Here is a 16,658-nt window from a genome sequence, read left to right as displayed (position 1 = left end):
CCCACCTCATCCTTTCACTTGCATTTTAACAATTTAAAATCCTAGGACCCAATTACTTTGAAAAGTAGGTTATTTGGGATATGGATTTTAGAATTCAGGCTATCACTGCTGAAAGGAGGACAGAGGCTGGGAAGTTCTGTGTGCCACGCTGACCTGCTACTGCTCACAGAACAGCACATGATTCCTGCCTTGTAAGGTAGTGGGGGGGGAAAAAAAAAAAGACAAACCCTTTGGCACAAAGTAAGATGGGATTTCAGCTTCTGAAGTTCATTAATACATAACTGTCCCCTCCAACTCCCTTCTTTATCTTTCCCCTTAATCCTCCTCTCCCCATCCATGTGCAAATGTTGTTCCACCTTCTGGAAACCTCAACTGCAAAGGTTTGAAGAAGCAAGGGATGCTGCAGGGGATTAATGCAGAAAGGAACTTTACAGAAAGCCTGCAGCACATCACTGGGGAGGAAGCTTTGTGTTTCTGGGTGGCTAATTAACTTCTACTTGAGAACTAATTTAAGGAAGAAGAAAGACCAGATGAAGAATGGTATGGCACAGCACCAAGTATACTCTTAAGGCTTTATTGAGCTCCAGAACACACAAAAAAAGCACGAGTCTCTAGCATGTTATTTGCAACCTCTCCTTTATTTATATTGACTGGAGCTAAGGTTTATACAGTAGTAGAGCTATCCCCCACAGGTTAACATACGACTCCTCTGTGGCATACAGAGGCCTTATGCCATACAGGAAGTAATTTATAATTCATCTGATTTTCATCAAGCCTTGGGACAATGGCTAACAAGACGGGGAAGATGGTTTATTAGACCCTTTTCCCATTAGGTAAGAGAAACTGCTTATTTCCCACAGCGTGAGGATGTTTCACAGCCTTATTTGCAAACACTGCATGAGATGCAAATTGCCTGAATTTGCCCCTTATATGGAAGGGGCATTCAGTTTTTTCCTTTACCACTAGCAAGTCAAATGACTCAGGGAGCAGGCCTTCTTTTTTGGCTTACTGGGACACCTATAAATATACATCATCTTTGCTCTTGGTGCTAAAGCAGTGACAATGCACTGTTTCCCATATAAACTGAACCGCTGCCTAAAAGAACTCTTCATTCTGCCCCAAAAGAGGAGGAGGAAAGAAGACTCTAGCCTTTGTTAAAATTGCTGGGCTATTCAGCATTTCCTAGTTAACAAACTGGCCACTGATCTAGCACTAGAACAAAGAGCAGATGCCAGAATCTCCTACCTGTTAGCACCTAAAATCCCTGCCAGAACAGCTCAGCTTCCTAGTACTAGCCTAGGCTAGGACAAGAGAACTGAAAGGTGCCAGCCAAGAGCTCGGCTGTAGGACGCAGACCCTAATCTCTCCTGTTGCTGAGCTTTCATCACTCTCAAGCTGTTAGAGCAGCGTGCCAGATCCTGTGTTTTAGTGAGGTTCTCGCTGTTTTCCTCACTCCCTGACAAACTGCCTATGTGACACATCTCTCAGCCAGCACGTTCATATGGATTCATTATTGACAGAGATGTCTGATTAATGAGCAGGTTCTCCTCCTTGTTGTTTTCATGAGAAAGCAGCACAATGGTGCCATAGATTTTAAATTCTTCAAACCCTCTGGCCTTGGCAGCCTGATGAGAAGTCAGCAGAGGCAAAGGACAGTAAAGGGTTACAGTTTTGTTCGGATTTGTTCTGTTTTTAAAAACCTTTGGGGTCTTCAGGTGCAGAGGTTGTGAACTGCAGTGTGTGAGTCCAGTGTCTCTCCCAAGAGAGTGCATGCATGAAGTCTGGAACAGATGCCCAAGCACAGGTTTCCTTCCAAGGGAATAGGTACACTTGGTCAGTAACCCACTGCGCCTGCAGATCAGTGAGACTTGCATGTTGAAGCAAGTCGCACTCTCTCAGCTGAAACCAAAGGAATACTGAACTATGTCCTCCAAGTATTTCTCATTCAGACAAATCCGTGTGGCCACTGAAATATCTGGATTAGAACACGGGCCTTCCTGTGATCTAACTATATGGAAAGAATAAGCACTGCCTGTATTAAGAGTTATCATCAGAAGAATGTGTGAAAGAAAACTTGATAAACACATTCATTTTGGGTCTTACTTTGAGTTACACAAAAGAGTAAAAAGCTTATTTCAGACAGGAAAGCATGGCCACTATTTGACCCAGTGCTGGGCCTGCTTCCTTTAGACATGGAGCTGCAATAAGCCAGCCGTGCTGAGTTTCATTAAAACTTATGAATTTTTTAGCAGTTCTGGGAGCTATAGATTTTAACTTGGCTAGATACTTAGCTCCAACTTAAAATGAAATATAGCTTTAAAAAGCCAGAGCAGCATTTCATTCCTTAAATATATAATTCAGCAGGTGCAAACTCCAACTATAAAGATTGCATCTAATCACAAAGGTGATTTAAATAAAAATAACCTACCAGTGACCTAAAAGACAAACCACTACATGAGGGGAAAGGCCTAGTTATTAAGGTACCAGACTGGAAAGGAGAACTCTCATGTACTCTCCTCCAAGGAGCATGACCTTGATTAAGCAGCAGCGACTCAGTCTACTGACCCAAGAAATAGGGAGAAGTCCAAGCTCCTAAAACCACAATAAAAGTATTAAGACTTTCCAACAGCGATTCAATATGTGAGTGTTAAAAGCAACTGACTGAACAGAAGCACATTTCAGAGTGTGCAGACACCACCTTTTTTCCCCACGAGTGTACTACCCATGAGGCACAGCCTGTCCACGCTCTTGTGAAAGCTCATCCCTCGGCATTTGACCAGAATAAGCCTATTAAGCCATCAGCAAAGGCTTTAAAAATATAAGATAGAGCTGACTGGCTTTCTTCAAATGCTTGTTTCAGCTATTACCTGCCTGGGCCAGAAGCATCTGTCAAGACATAATCTGCACATCAGAAATTCATCTGCAGCCATTTACCCTCCAAGTTTCCTTATACCAGAGGAGACCCAATGACGTACCACCAGACAAACACTGGGAAAAAAAAAATCTTGCAAATACAGCTAACAAATTCCTGCAGAGACAAAAAATGAGGTCATTTTAAGTACGCATTTGGAAAGTCTCCCTTCTCCATTGTCCTGAAGATTTTTGATCCACTGTCAGTAGAGGAGGGAAACAAACAAAAAACCTCTTAGACGCCAGGGCTGTAAAAAAATCCTCCCAAATAAGGAAGCTCTGACCAGTGCACAGTGACCTCAGCCTGTGCAACCCCTAAAACCATAAATGCAGGAGGGACACCCCTCCTTCCTCCTCCAATAACAATACAGTCTGCTGCATAAAACATTTTGCCACTCAAAAAGTGGACCTAGGATTCTGGATCAACCTCTTAGAGCAGCAGAGAAGCAGCAACACCAGAAATCTGCTCTACCACTTCTCACACGGGGAACCAGGTTTGTTTTAGACTGTGGAACAAAGTCAAAGGTGTCAGGACAATCCTGGCACCCTGCAGTGTCCCTTGTCTGCCTGCCAGAGGATCTCTCAGCCTAGGGCACAGGTACCACGGGTGCTGCAGCAGTGCTAGAAGAACAATGCTGCCATCTGCGGACAATCAGAATTACAGCCTCCACCTAGACAGGTGCTGGACAAAAAGGTGTTCAATGTTGCATGAATTTCAAATCTCTCGACATTTTCTGTGAGAGGTCCAGTTTCTCTAAAATGAGTTTTAAGCTGACTACTAATAGACTCTGCCTGCTACCAGGACAAAGCAGAGTGTGTTTTAAGAGCACGTGCAGAACAATTACAGTAATAACAAACCACCCAACATGCTGTCTTGCGAAAAGATACTCAGCAGACCGGTTTCTGCAGATTCAGATAAAAAGCTTAATCAAATTTCTTTGGGAGGATTCTTGAGTACAGCCCACGTCCACGTTTATCTGGATGCCGTGCTATTCTGAATTGTGTCCTCTAAAATTATCTCCACATGCTACTACCTTGGGGCCCACTCTGCACTTCAGAAAGGCTGAAAAATATTTTCCAGGACTAGCTGTCTTAGAATCATAGAATGTCCTGCAAACCCAAACAAGAAAGCACTTCAAAGCAGACAGTGATAGTAAGATAGTGTTGCAGAGAAAAGCATTAGCTCCACAATGTTTTATAGTCACTGAACTTTACTGCAGGAACTTCTTTCATTCTCTCCATTTCAGATGGATTTTAAACCAGAAGCAAAACCTGAAATCATCACTTTTCACAAAGCAAAGTCTTCTTTGTATGTTTTCAGCTTTGTATGTTTTCAGCTACATGCATCACAGACAATAGAGGTGGTGCCGCCAAGAGGTCTCTCTAGAATGTTCAAACCACTTTAACCACACATGAAAAGAGAGCACCACAAAGCGTGTAAGACAATAAGACTTCTTGGTCCCCTTAAACTAATTGTACATGCATTTGCAGAGTAGACTGCACCAGTGGCCAAGATAGGAAAATTTCAAACCATGCTTTAGGCTCATTTATGACACACACAGAGGGAAGCATTACGCTGTCACAGTCCTACAGAGCAAATCATTACAAGTCAGCAGCAGAGACCGTGGCACTGCAAGAATGGCAGATCACACAGGTGAGGATGAAAAAGTTAATCTTTATTAAAAAGATTTAAAGTTCAGCTGAAACCTCCTTACAAATGCTGAACAGTACATGGCACAAAAATGGCATCAAAGAAAATTCTGTTCATTGATGAAGACACCGTAACTACTCTGAAGTCTGGCATTAGGATGAGATGATCACTGCTACTGAACTTTTCACCCGATGATATGGAAGGACAGAACCATGTGGCTCATAAAAGGACTCTTACACAAAAAAAAAAGTATGATCTTTCATGCACTTATTCTATAAACACAGCAGACAAAGACCCTCCTCCTTCCAGGAGAATGCTCCAATATATTGGCAAAAATACAACCGGAGTGATAGAAAATAACCAAACACAGCATAATTAACAGAATAACATTCAGACATTGGATAACACTGGATAATAAGAAAGGCCAGGAGGTGCTTTAGGACACATTAACAGATGGGCTATAGATCTGTTCATCTACCAGTGTAGACTCATCACATTGCAACACAGCTCATCAAGAGAGACCTGAAAGAAGTTTAAAAAGTTTGTTTTGAGGGAAAGTAGCATTGGACGGGGAGAAGAGGGGTAGGGAAAGAGACCCAGCATCCTCATCACAAAACAAACCAATAAAGGAACCTCTCGTACCACTCAATGTCTGTGTGGAGATTATTTTGGTCTACTTACATTGGTTAAGTCACCTGTTAGGTTAGTTCATTCCTAAAATGTTTTCTAGTACTAACATGCTTTTGGAAAGCTCACAGACAAAGCACTTTTTTATTTTCAAAGCTCTCTATGACAATGATGTCGGCACAGCATCCCTGTGAGGTAGGCAAAAATTCACTGTTTTCTGAGACACAGAGAAGTGAAATGACTCCCTCAAAGCCATGGTGAAGAATGTGTTATTTACTATTAATATCCTTGAGAACTTGGAATGATATAGTTTCTCACAGACAGGGAATTGGAGGCAACCAGTATCTGCTAGCAAGGAATTGGCCAATTTTCATCTCATTCTTACTGTTAAAATGCTTTGAATCCTCCCCACCTTGAAAAGTGTTCCACATATACATGTACTAGTGAGCTCTTCCCTCATCTCTGTAACAAAAAACACTGGTCCTTTCCAGCGGTAAGCAGACATCCTGCAAAGGGGGCTTTCCCCTGCTAGGAAAGGGTAGCCTAGATATAACTAGTTACATCCACTACTCCACCAATGATCATATCCTAGATCTTTCCACCATTGCAAATACATGAGCAAAGTATTAGTTATTTTAAGGAATTTAGCTTGAGTACTCCAGTTTATGTAAAAGTAATAGAAAAAGATAACTATCCGTTCTTTTAAACTGACAGCTATACAAGAACAAGCTGTCATAAAATAAAGCATGCCGCTGCTACAAAGCGTAGCAACAAAGCTATGCTGGGATTAACCTAATAAATCCCCAGATCCCCAGTTGCAAGGTTAACAGATTCACCAGCTCAGTCCATATCCCTACAAAAGCTTTTGCTTTGCAGAAAAGTGAAGTGGGTCTCAGAGTCAGGCTCTTCTTTATTCTGTAGGTCCATAAAGTAACAGTAGATACTGTGTTGTGTATGTCTGTACTGAAAACAGCTTCCAAAACCTTCTAGATATCATCTTCTATCCAGCTGAGCTGAACTTCTGCATTTTCTTGTGTTTCTAATCCAAACAAGTATTTTGCTGTAGAAAACAGCACAGGGTTGCTGAAGTCCATCTCCTCTTGTCTCGTGCCTAGTCAGATTAGAGAGATCATTTGCCCCATTTTAATAAAAGACGAAACTGTGGCTAATAAAATATGCCTAATATGCCTGCAAAGAATCCTTCCCATTGACCACAGCTCAGCTGTACAGTAGGAGACCAACAGTCAGGTAACACTGGATAACATGAAGCCATAAAAAGTCACTTAACTATCTACACCATGTAACCTTGTACCGTCAATTCAGCTTTACTACCATCAGCACACTCCACTAATCTAACACCCAGACTTTCAGATGAATGCCACAAGGGTGTAACTTACTTATGAGGGATGCAGGATAACACCATGCTCGTTTATTGCTAGTTTATTGCTCATGTTTAAAAGCCCTTCATATAGCGATTAGCACACTCCCACTTGCTTCAAAAGCAAGGTGTGCTCCAGGCACCAGCAGCTCTAGTTCAACACCTGTATCAATTCCTCAGAAGCTTTCCACAACCCCTTTAAACAAACTTTTCACCAAACCCTGATACAGGAAATGAATATGTTTTCTTCAACACAGAAGAGAATTCAGTTACCACTGAGTAACATGGTATGGATCAAATTCATCTTTGCACTGGAGGTCACACTTTTTCTCTTTTGGCATACTTTTCATACGTAATTGCTGAAACAATCAGTTCTCCCAATGGCCACATGAATATCAAGTGGCAAGATCTGCAGGAGAAAACAAAACAACACTGTAAGGTGTAGATGGGAAAAAAAAAAAGAGGTGAGGAACTTCAGTTTAGAGCCAACTTAACATTTAAATGTGACTCAGTCACACAAACTCTGGACTCTATTACGAAACATCTTGTTAGCAAAAATGGTTTTCTTCCTGTTTCAAGTCCCAATTTTTATGCAGAGCCAATGAAATAATCCTGATTTCTTTTTTCTAACCCTGTATCTTTCTCCTCTGCTCAACTGGGCTTCCTTTTGGGCTTCCTATTATAAGACACTTGACTATAATGTGCCAGACCTCTAAATAAACAGAGAACAACAATTCAAAAAATATTTTTTTTTAAGCTAAGGATTTGTTCTTCCACTCGTGTATCCATTAATCCATATCCAGCCAGAGAAATCGGGCACTCTGTCGGCTCCCCCTTAACTCCAAGGCTGTCATTTCACAGAATAAATTCTAAGCAAATGCAAAAATGGAAGCCACTTGTTTTCTATCCATTGAGGGCTTTTCAGTTGCATGATTTGCATTTACAGCTTCAGCTTTTGTAGTGGAATATAAATGCACTGGTTGGCTTAAAGTTTGTGCAGTGGGCTATTCGCGCTCCATTTTAGCACCAACATCCCACAGAGATACAGAACTTCTAAATTTCTGACTATAAGGACTCAGCAGAAGGAACAGTTAATGAATTAGCATCTAGTGCATTTCAGGGGTCTTGGAAATAAAAGCTCAAAATTTGGCTAAGGGAAAAAAACCCAACAAAAATTAAAACATACAACAGATGAACTATGCTGACAAGGGAGTGAAGTAATAGCACCTTCATCACTGTGATGCTGCACATTTGGCAGTGTCTTCTCTTTACCACACAGGAGCCACCAGACTCCTTGGCCGTGGTAAGAAAAGGTGTCGTAAGAGCAATCACTGTGCTTGTGAAGGGAACAAAGTTTGTATTTGAGGCTTAATCTTACTTTCATTGAGTTGACAGTGAAAGAATTCAGTGGCAGGAGGAGGAGGTTCTTTAAACGCTTCCGTGTCCTCTCGTCACCTTGCTCCCCTGAAGTAAAGCTGCACAGTTCACCCCTTCCAAAGAACCGATGAATCACTTTTTTAAAGTCTGTCGTACAAGCTAACCAAGACCAGAAATCGCAAAATTCACGTACGATCAACAGCTCAAGACGTTATCTCCATTCTTGCCACTGTCCGTAACGGGTCACCTACCCACATCATCCACTGTTAGTCAGCATTAATACTGAATTGTGAGGCCTGACTCTACAGCTCTTGTTATAGTTTGGGCAGAGCACCGGCTGGTGCTAGTGTAATACCAAAAACATAGAAAAGCCCCAAGAGGAGATTGAGTTTGGCTGTCCGCTGGGGAATTTTGTTGAAGCTCTGACTCCGAAACTGCCTCTCCAGTGAAAATGCCATCGGGATGGTGAGTAGCGGCAACGCCATGCTGATGGTATAGCGTGTGGCCAGCACACAGAAAATCAGGTAGGGCAAGAAGAGCAGCACGGTGTAGAGGACGTAGGAGAATGCAGGGCCGATGAGGATAGCCAGGGTGACAATACCCGCCTGCCGGTCAGACTCCATGTCTCGTGTGTTGTTGCTGTGCAGGATGGCCTCAGTACTGAGAGCTAGTGGGACAGCGTAGAGCAGTGGTGAGACAGACAGATAACCAACCTGCACAGCATGGGCAAACATGACAGCCAGGGGCCCAAAGGTGATCAGGATCACCACGTCTCCAAGTGCAACATATTTAAATCCAATTCCTGTGGCAAGACACAAGAATAAAACGAAGCATCATCAAACAACTCAAATGACAGAAGAGAATGGATATTACAACAGATCAGCCACAGAAATATAGTAAAATGGCCAACGCGTGTGTAGCTATGGCTGGGAAGCCTATTTTCTCTTTTTTCCAAAGATAATAAAGGAAATGCAGCTTCCAAATTTCTCCAGTCAAACAAGGTAACAGAAGCTAAGTGCCAGGTTCTAATACCCACTTTCACATCTAGAAGTACCTACTTCCACAGGAAACTATAGAAATAAGGTACTCTTTAGTGTGTTCATGCATACTAGAACTTGGTCCTGAAGAAAAATATAAAATGTTCAGAACAAAACACAAAACTGAGAAGATTCTTTCAAGGAAACTAACATAACTGTTTGAAAGTTTGACCGTTTGAAACTGAGTTTGTTTTTCTTTTCCTAATAATTATGTTTGTATCTACCTGACACAGGTAGACAATAAAAATATCTTCCTTCTATTAAGACCAAACACAAACTGCACTACATTCACAGTGAAACTCCAGCTAGGGAATAACAACAAAACATTCCAAAACAAAGTAACACATTCCATCAATGGAGAAGAACGCATGCAGCGAGCGATACTGCTAAGGGATACAAGATACACATCACGAAAAGTTGCAGCAATAGTTCCGATGCACATCTCAAACCATATAGATAAATAATCATGTCTCAACACCACTTTCCAACTGAAGAGCTTAGTGTGCCTCTTCCCCCAACAATCAATGGCAAATAATATGAGTTTATATCAGTGCTCCAGGAAATACCACTAAATATTTTTACGGCGGTTAACCAGATAGCATGCTTGCATGTTCTAGAAACCCAGCTAATGCTATCATGTTCGGATTCACAGCAAACGGGATGCAGCGCTTACCTCCAGTATAAAGGAAGGAGCTGGAAAGTCCCCCGAAGTAAATCAGGGCCAGGTGCTCCAGCTTGAGCGTTGAGACGGCGTAGAGCCCAGCGGCACAGATACAGCCCACCGTATAAAGGAAGACTCCAAACCGGACTACGTCCTGCGGCTCCAAAATCTGGTCCACCAAAGTCCTGTCATCGCTCTTCTTGTGATCGATGCCTTTAGAGAAGTCGTAGTAGGTGTTCACCAAGTTTCCGGCTCCGTGCACAGCCAGGACGGTGACGGCGCTTCCCACCAACAGCCTCGGGTCTAGCGCTCCCTCGGCCCGGTAGGCCAGAGCGCTGCCGAGGGCCACGGGAGTGAGGGAGGCGCTGAAGCTCCAAGGCCTGAGGGCCAGCACGTAGGCCGCGCACTTCTGCCTCCAGGTGCCGGGGGGGGCCCTCTCAGCGCCGGCCGGCGCCGCGCCGCCGTCGTTCCTCTCGCTCCCCCGGGGGCTCTCGGGGCTAACGCTGATTTTCTGCGCCAGCTCCCCCGGCCCCATGCTCCCCGCCCCGCCTCGCAGCGGCGGCACCGCCTGGAAGGGGAACGGGTACGGGAAGGGTTCCGCGTTAGCCCGCCCGCCACGGGGCCCAGAGCCCCACCACCACCTCCGTCCCCTCCTCACCGGCCCCGCGGCCCCGCGCAGAGGGTTCCGCGGAGGTTCGCGCGCCGGAGCGACCCGCCTGCACCTCCCGCTGTAAGCATTAAACGGCCCGCGTCGTCACGCACGACTGTGAGGGGGTCGCTGTGAAGCGCGTCCCGCCGCCGCCGCCGCTACACGTGCCATGACGGCCACGGAGCACCTACAGGCGGGCGCTGCCCTGGCTGCCCTTGGTCCTGTCGTGGGCAGCCGGACACATTTCAGCAGCGCACACCGGGCGCGACACCGCGCCGCACTACTCCCTCCACGCATGCGCACAGGCTTTGCGGGAGGGCGGAAGCCAACCGGCGTCTGGAAGGTGGGACTAGCATGGACTTTTCACCAATCGAGCACGTTCAGCCTTTCCATTGGCTAGCTCTACTGCCACTCGCTGCCGGCTGGCTTGATGACTGGCCGGGAGTCGAGGGTCTCACCTTGCGGTTCCGTGGGAGAAGGGGTGGAGTTGTGAGAGCTCCTTCCCCTTTTTTCTCTTTTTCTATTGGTCAGAGGCGGTGCCTATCAAAGCCCTTCTGGGAGGCTATTGGTCAGCAGGGGCTCGCCGGTCCAGCCGGCGCGGGGGAGGGGAGGGCGCGGGGCCCGGAGCGGGGGAGCCGGCGGCGGCCGGGGCGGAGGCGGTGAGTGAGCGCGGCTCCCGTGAGCGTGGCTCCTGTGGGTGAGCGCGGCTCCGGAGCCTCCCGTCAGCGCCGTCTCCCCTTCCTTCCCTTCCCCCCGCCTCGGCCCTGCCATCACGGCCCTCCCGCCTCAGCGCCCGCCGGGGCCGGCGCCCCGCGCCCTGTCAGCGGCACCGGCGCTCCCGCTGCCGCGCTCCCTCCCCCCGCCCCGAGCAGCCCGCCCGCGCCCCCCGCTGCTGCTAACGGTCCCCCGCGTCCCCCCGCCCGCCCCAGCGGCCGTGCCCGCCCTGCCCTGCCTCACCCTTCCCTCGCTCCCGGCCTGTGGAGCGCCGGCGGCGGCGGGATCCCCCGCGGGGTTCGGGCCCGCCCGCTGTCGCGTCCCTCAGCCAGCGGGGCGGTGCGGGACGGGACCCTCCGCCCAGGGCCGGCCCGGTGGCGGGGCGGCGGGGCCGCGGGGCTGCTCTCTCTCCCGGCTCCCGGCGCGGGGCAGCCCTGAGGCCGCCAGTGACCTCGGTGGATCTTTGCGACCGCGTGGGGGGATATTCGGGGGAAAAAAAGAGTGGAAGTTTTGGTGCCTTGCGTCGCCGCGGGCCCTTCTGTCAAGTGCTTGGTTTGGGCTTATGTAATCCGAAATTCGGGGGTTCAAACCTCTAAAGTACTTCCCACATAGAAAAAGACTCGTGAGGAAGTTTGGTGGCACGTTCTGATAGTAAACATCCCGTTGCAAGGATTAGCGTTGCTATAAGTAGACTTCCCATCTCTAAATATCTACCGGAGAATGTAACGCTCACTGGGCCCCGAGTGCTGCGTCTTCCTTGTGTTGGCGTGACACTAGAAATCTGTGGAGAAACTTGCACAAAAGTGTTCACAATGGAGTCAGAAATGATAACGGTATAATCATGGGAACGATTGTGCCTGTTTACTGTAGGGTAATTGTAAACCCTAACCCGACCTTGCTATTTTTCAGCTATTGCCTGACCCTTGATTTAGAATTAGATCACCAGGCACCTGACATACTGGAGCATATTTTGGTATTTGAGGAACTAGAGAGCAAACAGGCTGGGGGTCAAGATGTTACGTGGTGATACAGTTTTATCACAGGGTTATAAGGGCTAAGAAATATAGTTGATACGTGTAGTCCTACACTCTACTGGCACAGCATCCTTGCATGCAACGGGATGTGTGCTTTGGGAACAGGTGGCAGGGGCAGCATTAAGAAAGCAGCTCAGAGGTTTCAATAGCTGAAAGCAGTAAAAAAAGTGTTTCTCTGAAGAACTTACAGGACTTGATGCCCCTGAGCCCCAACATACCACCATCATGTCGGGCACTGTGTCCATTCTCCAACAATTTGCCAATGGCTTGAAGAGTCGCAGCGAAGAGACGAGGGCGAAAGCTGCCAAGGACTTGCAGCATTATGTCACCATGGAGCTCCGCGAAGTGAGTGCTGCGAATGAGATAATTTATCCTTGTTTATCGTACAGGTGTAGGGCACGGGCTGGGTACTTTGGGGATGGAGATGTTTGGAATATGGAAGCTGGCCTTAGGTGGGGCGTAGCAGGGAGCTTACCTTTGCCCCAGCATGTAGGAGAGGTGAGTGAGTTGGTGACACAGATGGGTGGTCAAGCACCAGAATAAATAAACTTGACACATTTAGGGCACAAAGAAAGAGATACTGGTTTCGGTTTGTAATGAATGGTTGGTTTAATTTCTTTCTGTTTAAGCGCCCTAAGAAGGATTGTCTTTGTGGAGGTTTTGGGGGCAGGAAGGAGGGAAAGAACGCTGAAAGCTGATTTGAACTTTTTGCTTTTACAGATGAGTCAGGAAGAATCTACCAGATTTTATGATCAGCTGAACCATCACATATTTGAGCTGGTCTCTAGCTCTGATGCAAATGAAAGGAAGGGTGGCATTCTGGCTATAGGTGAGTGAAAGTACTTAGTGCCTCTGGCGAGTTTTCACTTCACACATCTACCTTTAGGGACAGATTTTCAAAAGGAATGAGCTCTTATAATCGGGGCCTTATGCCTGACTACTCAGTATGCTGGGTGCGTGCCAGTTGCTGGGCTCTGAAAATCTGTCTGTAAGTGTCAGCATGGGAACTGCTGAGTGCTGAGAGTGGCTGAAAACCTAGTGCTCAACTCTTCCAGGAGTTGAGCATCAAATGCGAGTGCTGAGCACATGAAAGTTCTGTTCTTAAGCTCAGCTGAGAACAGTTTGTGCTGTCCATTTATATGTATCAGGCTGGGCTAAGTTTCTCAACTCTATTCTGTCTGAGGAGATTGATTCTTGTTGTTTAAATTTACCTGGCTCAGCAACAGCAGCTTCCATCCCTGGGAGGGGCTCACAAAGCTTCTGCTTTGATTCTGATCAGCTGCTCCATCAGTTGCTTTGGTTGTGCTTTTGCTGTGACATGGCAGAGCTGCCTGCATCTCGACTTGTAGGGAAATCGGCTTGCGTAAATACTTTGCCTTCCAAGCAAGTAGCCTGTATTGTAGCAGTTACTTCTTTAATAACCAAATAGGAGATGCTTATGGTTTAGGCTCACAGATGTAATCATCCGATCCCAACGTGTTTGAAAACAGTGGAAGTCCCTTAGCTAGAGAAACCTGTGTTGACAACATCTGATTTTAAGCTGACAGTATCACTTTAAAATTGTTTCTGTGAATTTAGTGCTGTTGAAAGGTGCCGGCTTGACAACCCTGGACACTGATGGCCTCTTTATCTACAGAGCAGGTACAACCCAGGCACCGGCAGTGAAAGCTTCTGCCACGCTGCCGCCTGCCATTGTGCCTCCACCCTGGCCAGGAGAGACGATCTCTAGGGCTGAGGGGGAGAGCAATTTCCTTGGTCCATTCAGTCTTTGACTTCTCTACTGAGGCGGACCAGCTGTAGTAGTTGCATGTGGATGGATGCCTTTCTGTTGGGAATGGGTCTGTGATCCCAGGGGGATGATTTTTTTTCTCTTTTTAAACTAAAAATGGGGAAAATCTGTGAAGCTACTGGATGCACTTTTCTGCCCGCTTAACAAGTTCAGGTTCGAGAGAATGGTGGCCCTTTCCTATTGCTTGATTTTATGTTTTTTTTTCCTGTGGATTTTCAGTTTAGGAGGAGTAGATGGGAATCTTTAAGGAATGGATAGGGAATACTAACTCTCATCCAGGGATTACCTACTGTCTGCCTCAGACTTAGGGAGAACCTACAGCATTGTTCCCTTTCTCTACAGCAAGCCTTATTGGTGTTGAAGGAGGTAACGCCACCCGTATCGGCAGGTTTGCCAACTACCTGAGGAACCTCTTGCCATCCAATGACCCTGTTGTAATGGAGATGGCCTCCAAGGCTATCGGGCGGCTTGCGATGGCTGGTGACACCTTCACAGCTGAGTATGTGGAGTTTGAGGTGAAACGAGCTCTGGAATGGCTGGGAGCTGACCGGAATGAAGGTCGAAGACATGCAGCTGTAAGTGATGTTTTTTTTGTCTTCACCTGTCTTGGAATGGGATGGTTAGGGTTAGTTAACAGTGGTGGCAGATGTGCACAGAGAGCTGTGGAAAAGCTCTCATCAGGATCAGAATGGCTGCCAGTCCATGTCTGAGAATCTGTGATGCTCTCATAGCAGATGTAGAAGCAGTGAAGCAGCATATCTTACCCCAGTGACTAAAGAAGGTTGAGATACCATTGTGCTAGGAACTATAAAAGTATGGAGCTGGAAACAGCTCAGGCTCACAGACATTAACAGTCTAAATAAATGATACCATGACGTAGAAATTATGAGGTTTGTCTATGGGTGCTCATCCTCACAGATTGATACTGTTTCTCTCCCCACTTCCAGGTTCTTGTTCTGCGTGAGCTGGCAATCAGCGTGCCTACCTTCTTCTTCCAACAAGTGCAGCCATTCTTCGACAATATATTTGTGGCTGTGTGGGATCCCAAACAGGCCATCCGAGAGGGAGCTGTTTCTGCCTTAAGAGCCTGCCTTATCCTCACCACTCAACGGGAGCCGAAGGAGATGCAGAAGCCCCAGTGGTACAGAGTAAGAAAATAACTTTGTTTTGAAGCAGCTCCTCGTAATGCAGTGCAAATGATCAAGCACCAGTTTTTAGGAGAGCTGTCTAAGCTAAGAACCTTTGTCAGTATGTCTGATTGGCAGTAGAAAACTGCCTCCCCTTGAAAGGGTTGAAAATATAATGGCTTACAAAATGAGTAGTTCCTTTTAGCCCACTGTAAAAGTAAGCAAGAGGCTTAATTCCATCAAGAATCCATTGTTCTATCTGCAGCTTGTTTTCAGCTGTTGAGCCTGACCTAGTTTTACAGCCATGCAATCAACTATCTATGGTCATCTCTTACTAGCAGATGGTTTTATTAGTGTAGATAACACATGAGTAAAAAAGGTAAGGATTCTTTTCTTTGAGCCTTAGCTTTGATGCCATTGTTGCATGAATTCAAGCTTCATAATATCAAATAGGCTTTGGATGGTGCAGTCGAATATTATGAATGTGGATTCCTTGTAGTCAAACATGTGATGTAGTTATTGATGAAGTTTATACGACGGCATGGTTGACTGTCTTTTATTAGTGCTGTTGAAAATGCTCTGCAGCAGAGTCCGCAACTTCTGGGTGAATCTGGATTTTGTGGTGTTATACTCTGTTATTACTCAGTTGAGGTTTGTGGCTACTCTTGGAAAATTACAGGACATCAGTTACTCTTGACTGGCAGTACTGCTTTATTTCCACAGGCTTTGTTTCTGCATGATCACTGGGATTTCTTTTTTTTCCTTTCCCCCCAAGCATACATATGAAGAGGCTGAGAAGGGCTTTGATGAGAGTTTGGCCAAAGAGAAAGGAATGAACCGTGATGACCGAATCCATGGTGCCTTACTGATCCTCAATGAGCTAGTGAGAATCAGCAGTATGGAGGGAGAGGTGAGCAAATGAACGAGATGGGGATTATGGCTTTTGGTTGCCAGATTGATTGGCCATGTGTAGCAACTCAGCAACCTCTGGAAATACCCCATTGTGCTTGAAACGGGGTGGTTGGGCTGAAAAGTCATCTGAACATGGAGTCAGAGCATCGATTATTACAAATCAAAGTATGTCAGAGAAATAAGTGACAAGTTTGGGCTGAGTAGGTATTAAGCTCTGATGGAATTAACTTATTAATTAATAACGCTATTAACTGGATTAATTACAATGAAAAATAATTTCATATGGAATGGGGACTCTGCATGTTAGATACCCAGATATTTTTTGCTGGATTTTGCTTAGTTGATGTTTTACAGCCATTTGGATATCAATTATACAGGATGCTGCTCATGAGATTTTGGTAGCACTGTATTGGGAATCTCTTATTCAACTACTTTTTGGTTTGTTTTTGGTTTTTTTTTAACATGCTTTTCTACTTTGTCTAGCGCCTTAGAGAGGAGATGGAAGAGATCACTCAGCAGCAGCTTGTACATGACAAGTACTGCAAAGATCTGATGGGCTTCAGTACCAAACCCCGCCACATCACACCCTTCACTAGCTTCCAGTCTCTTCAGCCCTCTCAGTCAAATGCTTTGGCAGGTCTTCTGGGGTACAGTGCCCACCAAGGAATCATGGGTTTTGCAACCTCACCTGTCCCAGCAAAGTCTACATTGGTAGAAAGTCGATGCTGCAGGGACCTAATGGAAGAGAAGTTTGATCAAGTAAGTGTTCGTTCTTCAACTTGTCTACCAACA

General features: G+C 46.0%; 2 protein-coding genes across 6 annotated transcripts in view; one reads left to right on the top strand and one right to left on the bottom strand.

The window, feature by feature from the left end:
* Nucleotides 1-4,565: 4,565 nt before the first annotated feature.
* Nucleotides 4,566-10,291, bottom strand: UBIAD1 (UbiA prenyltransferase domain containing 1). 3 transcript variants are annotated; one of them, XR_010375858.1, is made up of 3 exons: nt 9,654-10,291; nt 6,840-8,745; nt 4,566-6,299 (listed from the first exon to the last, which is right to left on the bottom strand). XR_010375858.1 is itself a non-coding variant. In XM_009506026.2 (2 exons), the coding sequence occupies exons 1-2, from the start codon at nt 10,174-10,176 to the stop codon at nt 8,258-8,260; spliced, it is 1,011 nt and encodes a 336-aa protein (XP_009504321.2). In that variant the 5' UTR covers nt 10,177-10,209; the 3' UTR covers nt 4,566-8,257. The 3 variants fall into 3 exon arrangements, 1 of the variants encoding a protein (XP_009504321.2); XR_010375857.1 differs by having other exon boundaries at nt 4,566-6,975; nt 7,945-8,745; XM_009506026.2 differs by having other exon boundaries at nt 4,566-8,745; nt 9,654-10,209.
* Nucleotides 10,292-10,877: 586 nt separating this feature from the next.
* The window catches only part of MTOR (mechanistic target of rapamycin kinase), a 68,497-nt gene continuing 62,716 nt past the window's right edge, over nt 10,878-16,658 (top strand). For all 3 annotated transcript variants that reach the window (XM_064470401.1, XM_064470400.1, XM_064470399.1), the window contains exons 1-7: nt 10,878-10,949; nt 12,220-12,383; nt 12,759-12,867; nt 14,170-14,402; nt 14,775-14,975; nt 15,730-15,864; nt 16,350-16,625. In XM_064470401.1, coding sequence (XP_064326471.1) covers nt 12,264-12,383; nt 12,759-12,867; nt 14,170-14,402; nt 14,775-14,975; nt 15,730-15,864; nt 16,350-16,625 — 1,074 coding nt within the window. In that variant the 5' untranslated portion in view covers nt 10,878-10,949; nt 12,220-12,263. The remainder of the gene's footprint in view (nt 10,950-12,219; nt 12,384-12,758; nt 12,868-14,169; nt 14,403-14,774; nt 14,976-15,729; nt 15,865-16,349; nt 16,626-16,658) is intronic.

Source organism: Phalacrocorax carbo, chromosome 20 (genome assembly GCF_963921805.1).
Source record: "Phalacrocorax carbo chromosome 20, bPhaCar2.1, whole genome shotgun sequence".
NCBI lineage: Eukaryota > Metazoa > Chordata > Aves > Suliformes > Phalacrocoracidae > Phalacrocorax > Phalacrocorax carbo.
The sequence above is the reverse complement of the archived record's forward strand: the minus strand, read 5'-3'. Positions and strand labels throughout refer to the sequence as shown.

Excerpts from the sequence above, each read along its gene's own strand:
- UBIAD1 (XM_009506026.2), bottom strand. The coding sequence starts at position 10,176 with ATGGGGCCGGGGGAGCTGGCGCAGAAAATCAGCGTTAGCCCCGAGAGC. Across the intron at positions 8,746-9,653 it reads CTCCTTCCTTTATACTGGAG|GAATTGGATTTAAATATGTT; the intron begins GTAAGCGCTGCA and ends GTCTTGCCACAG.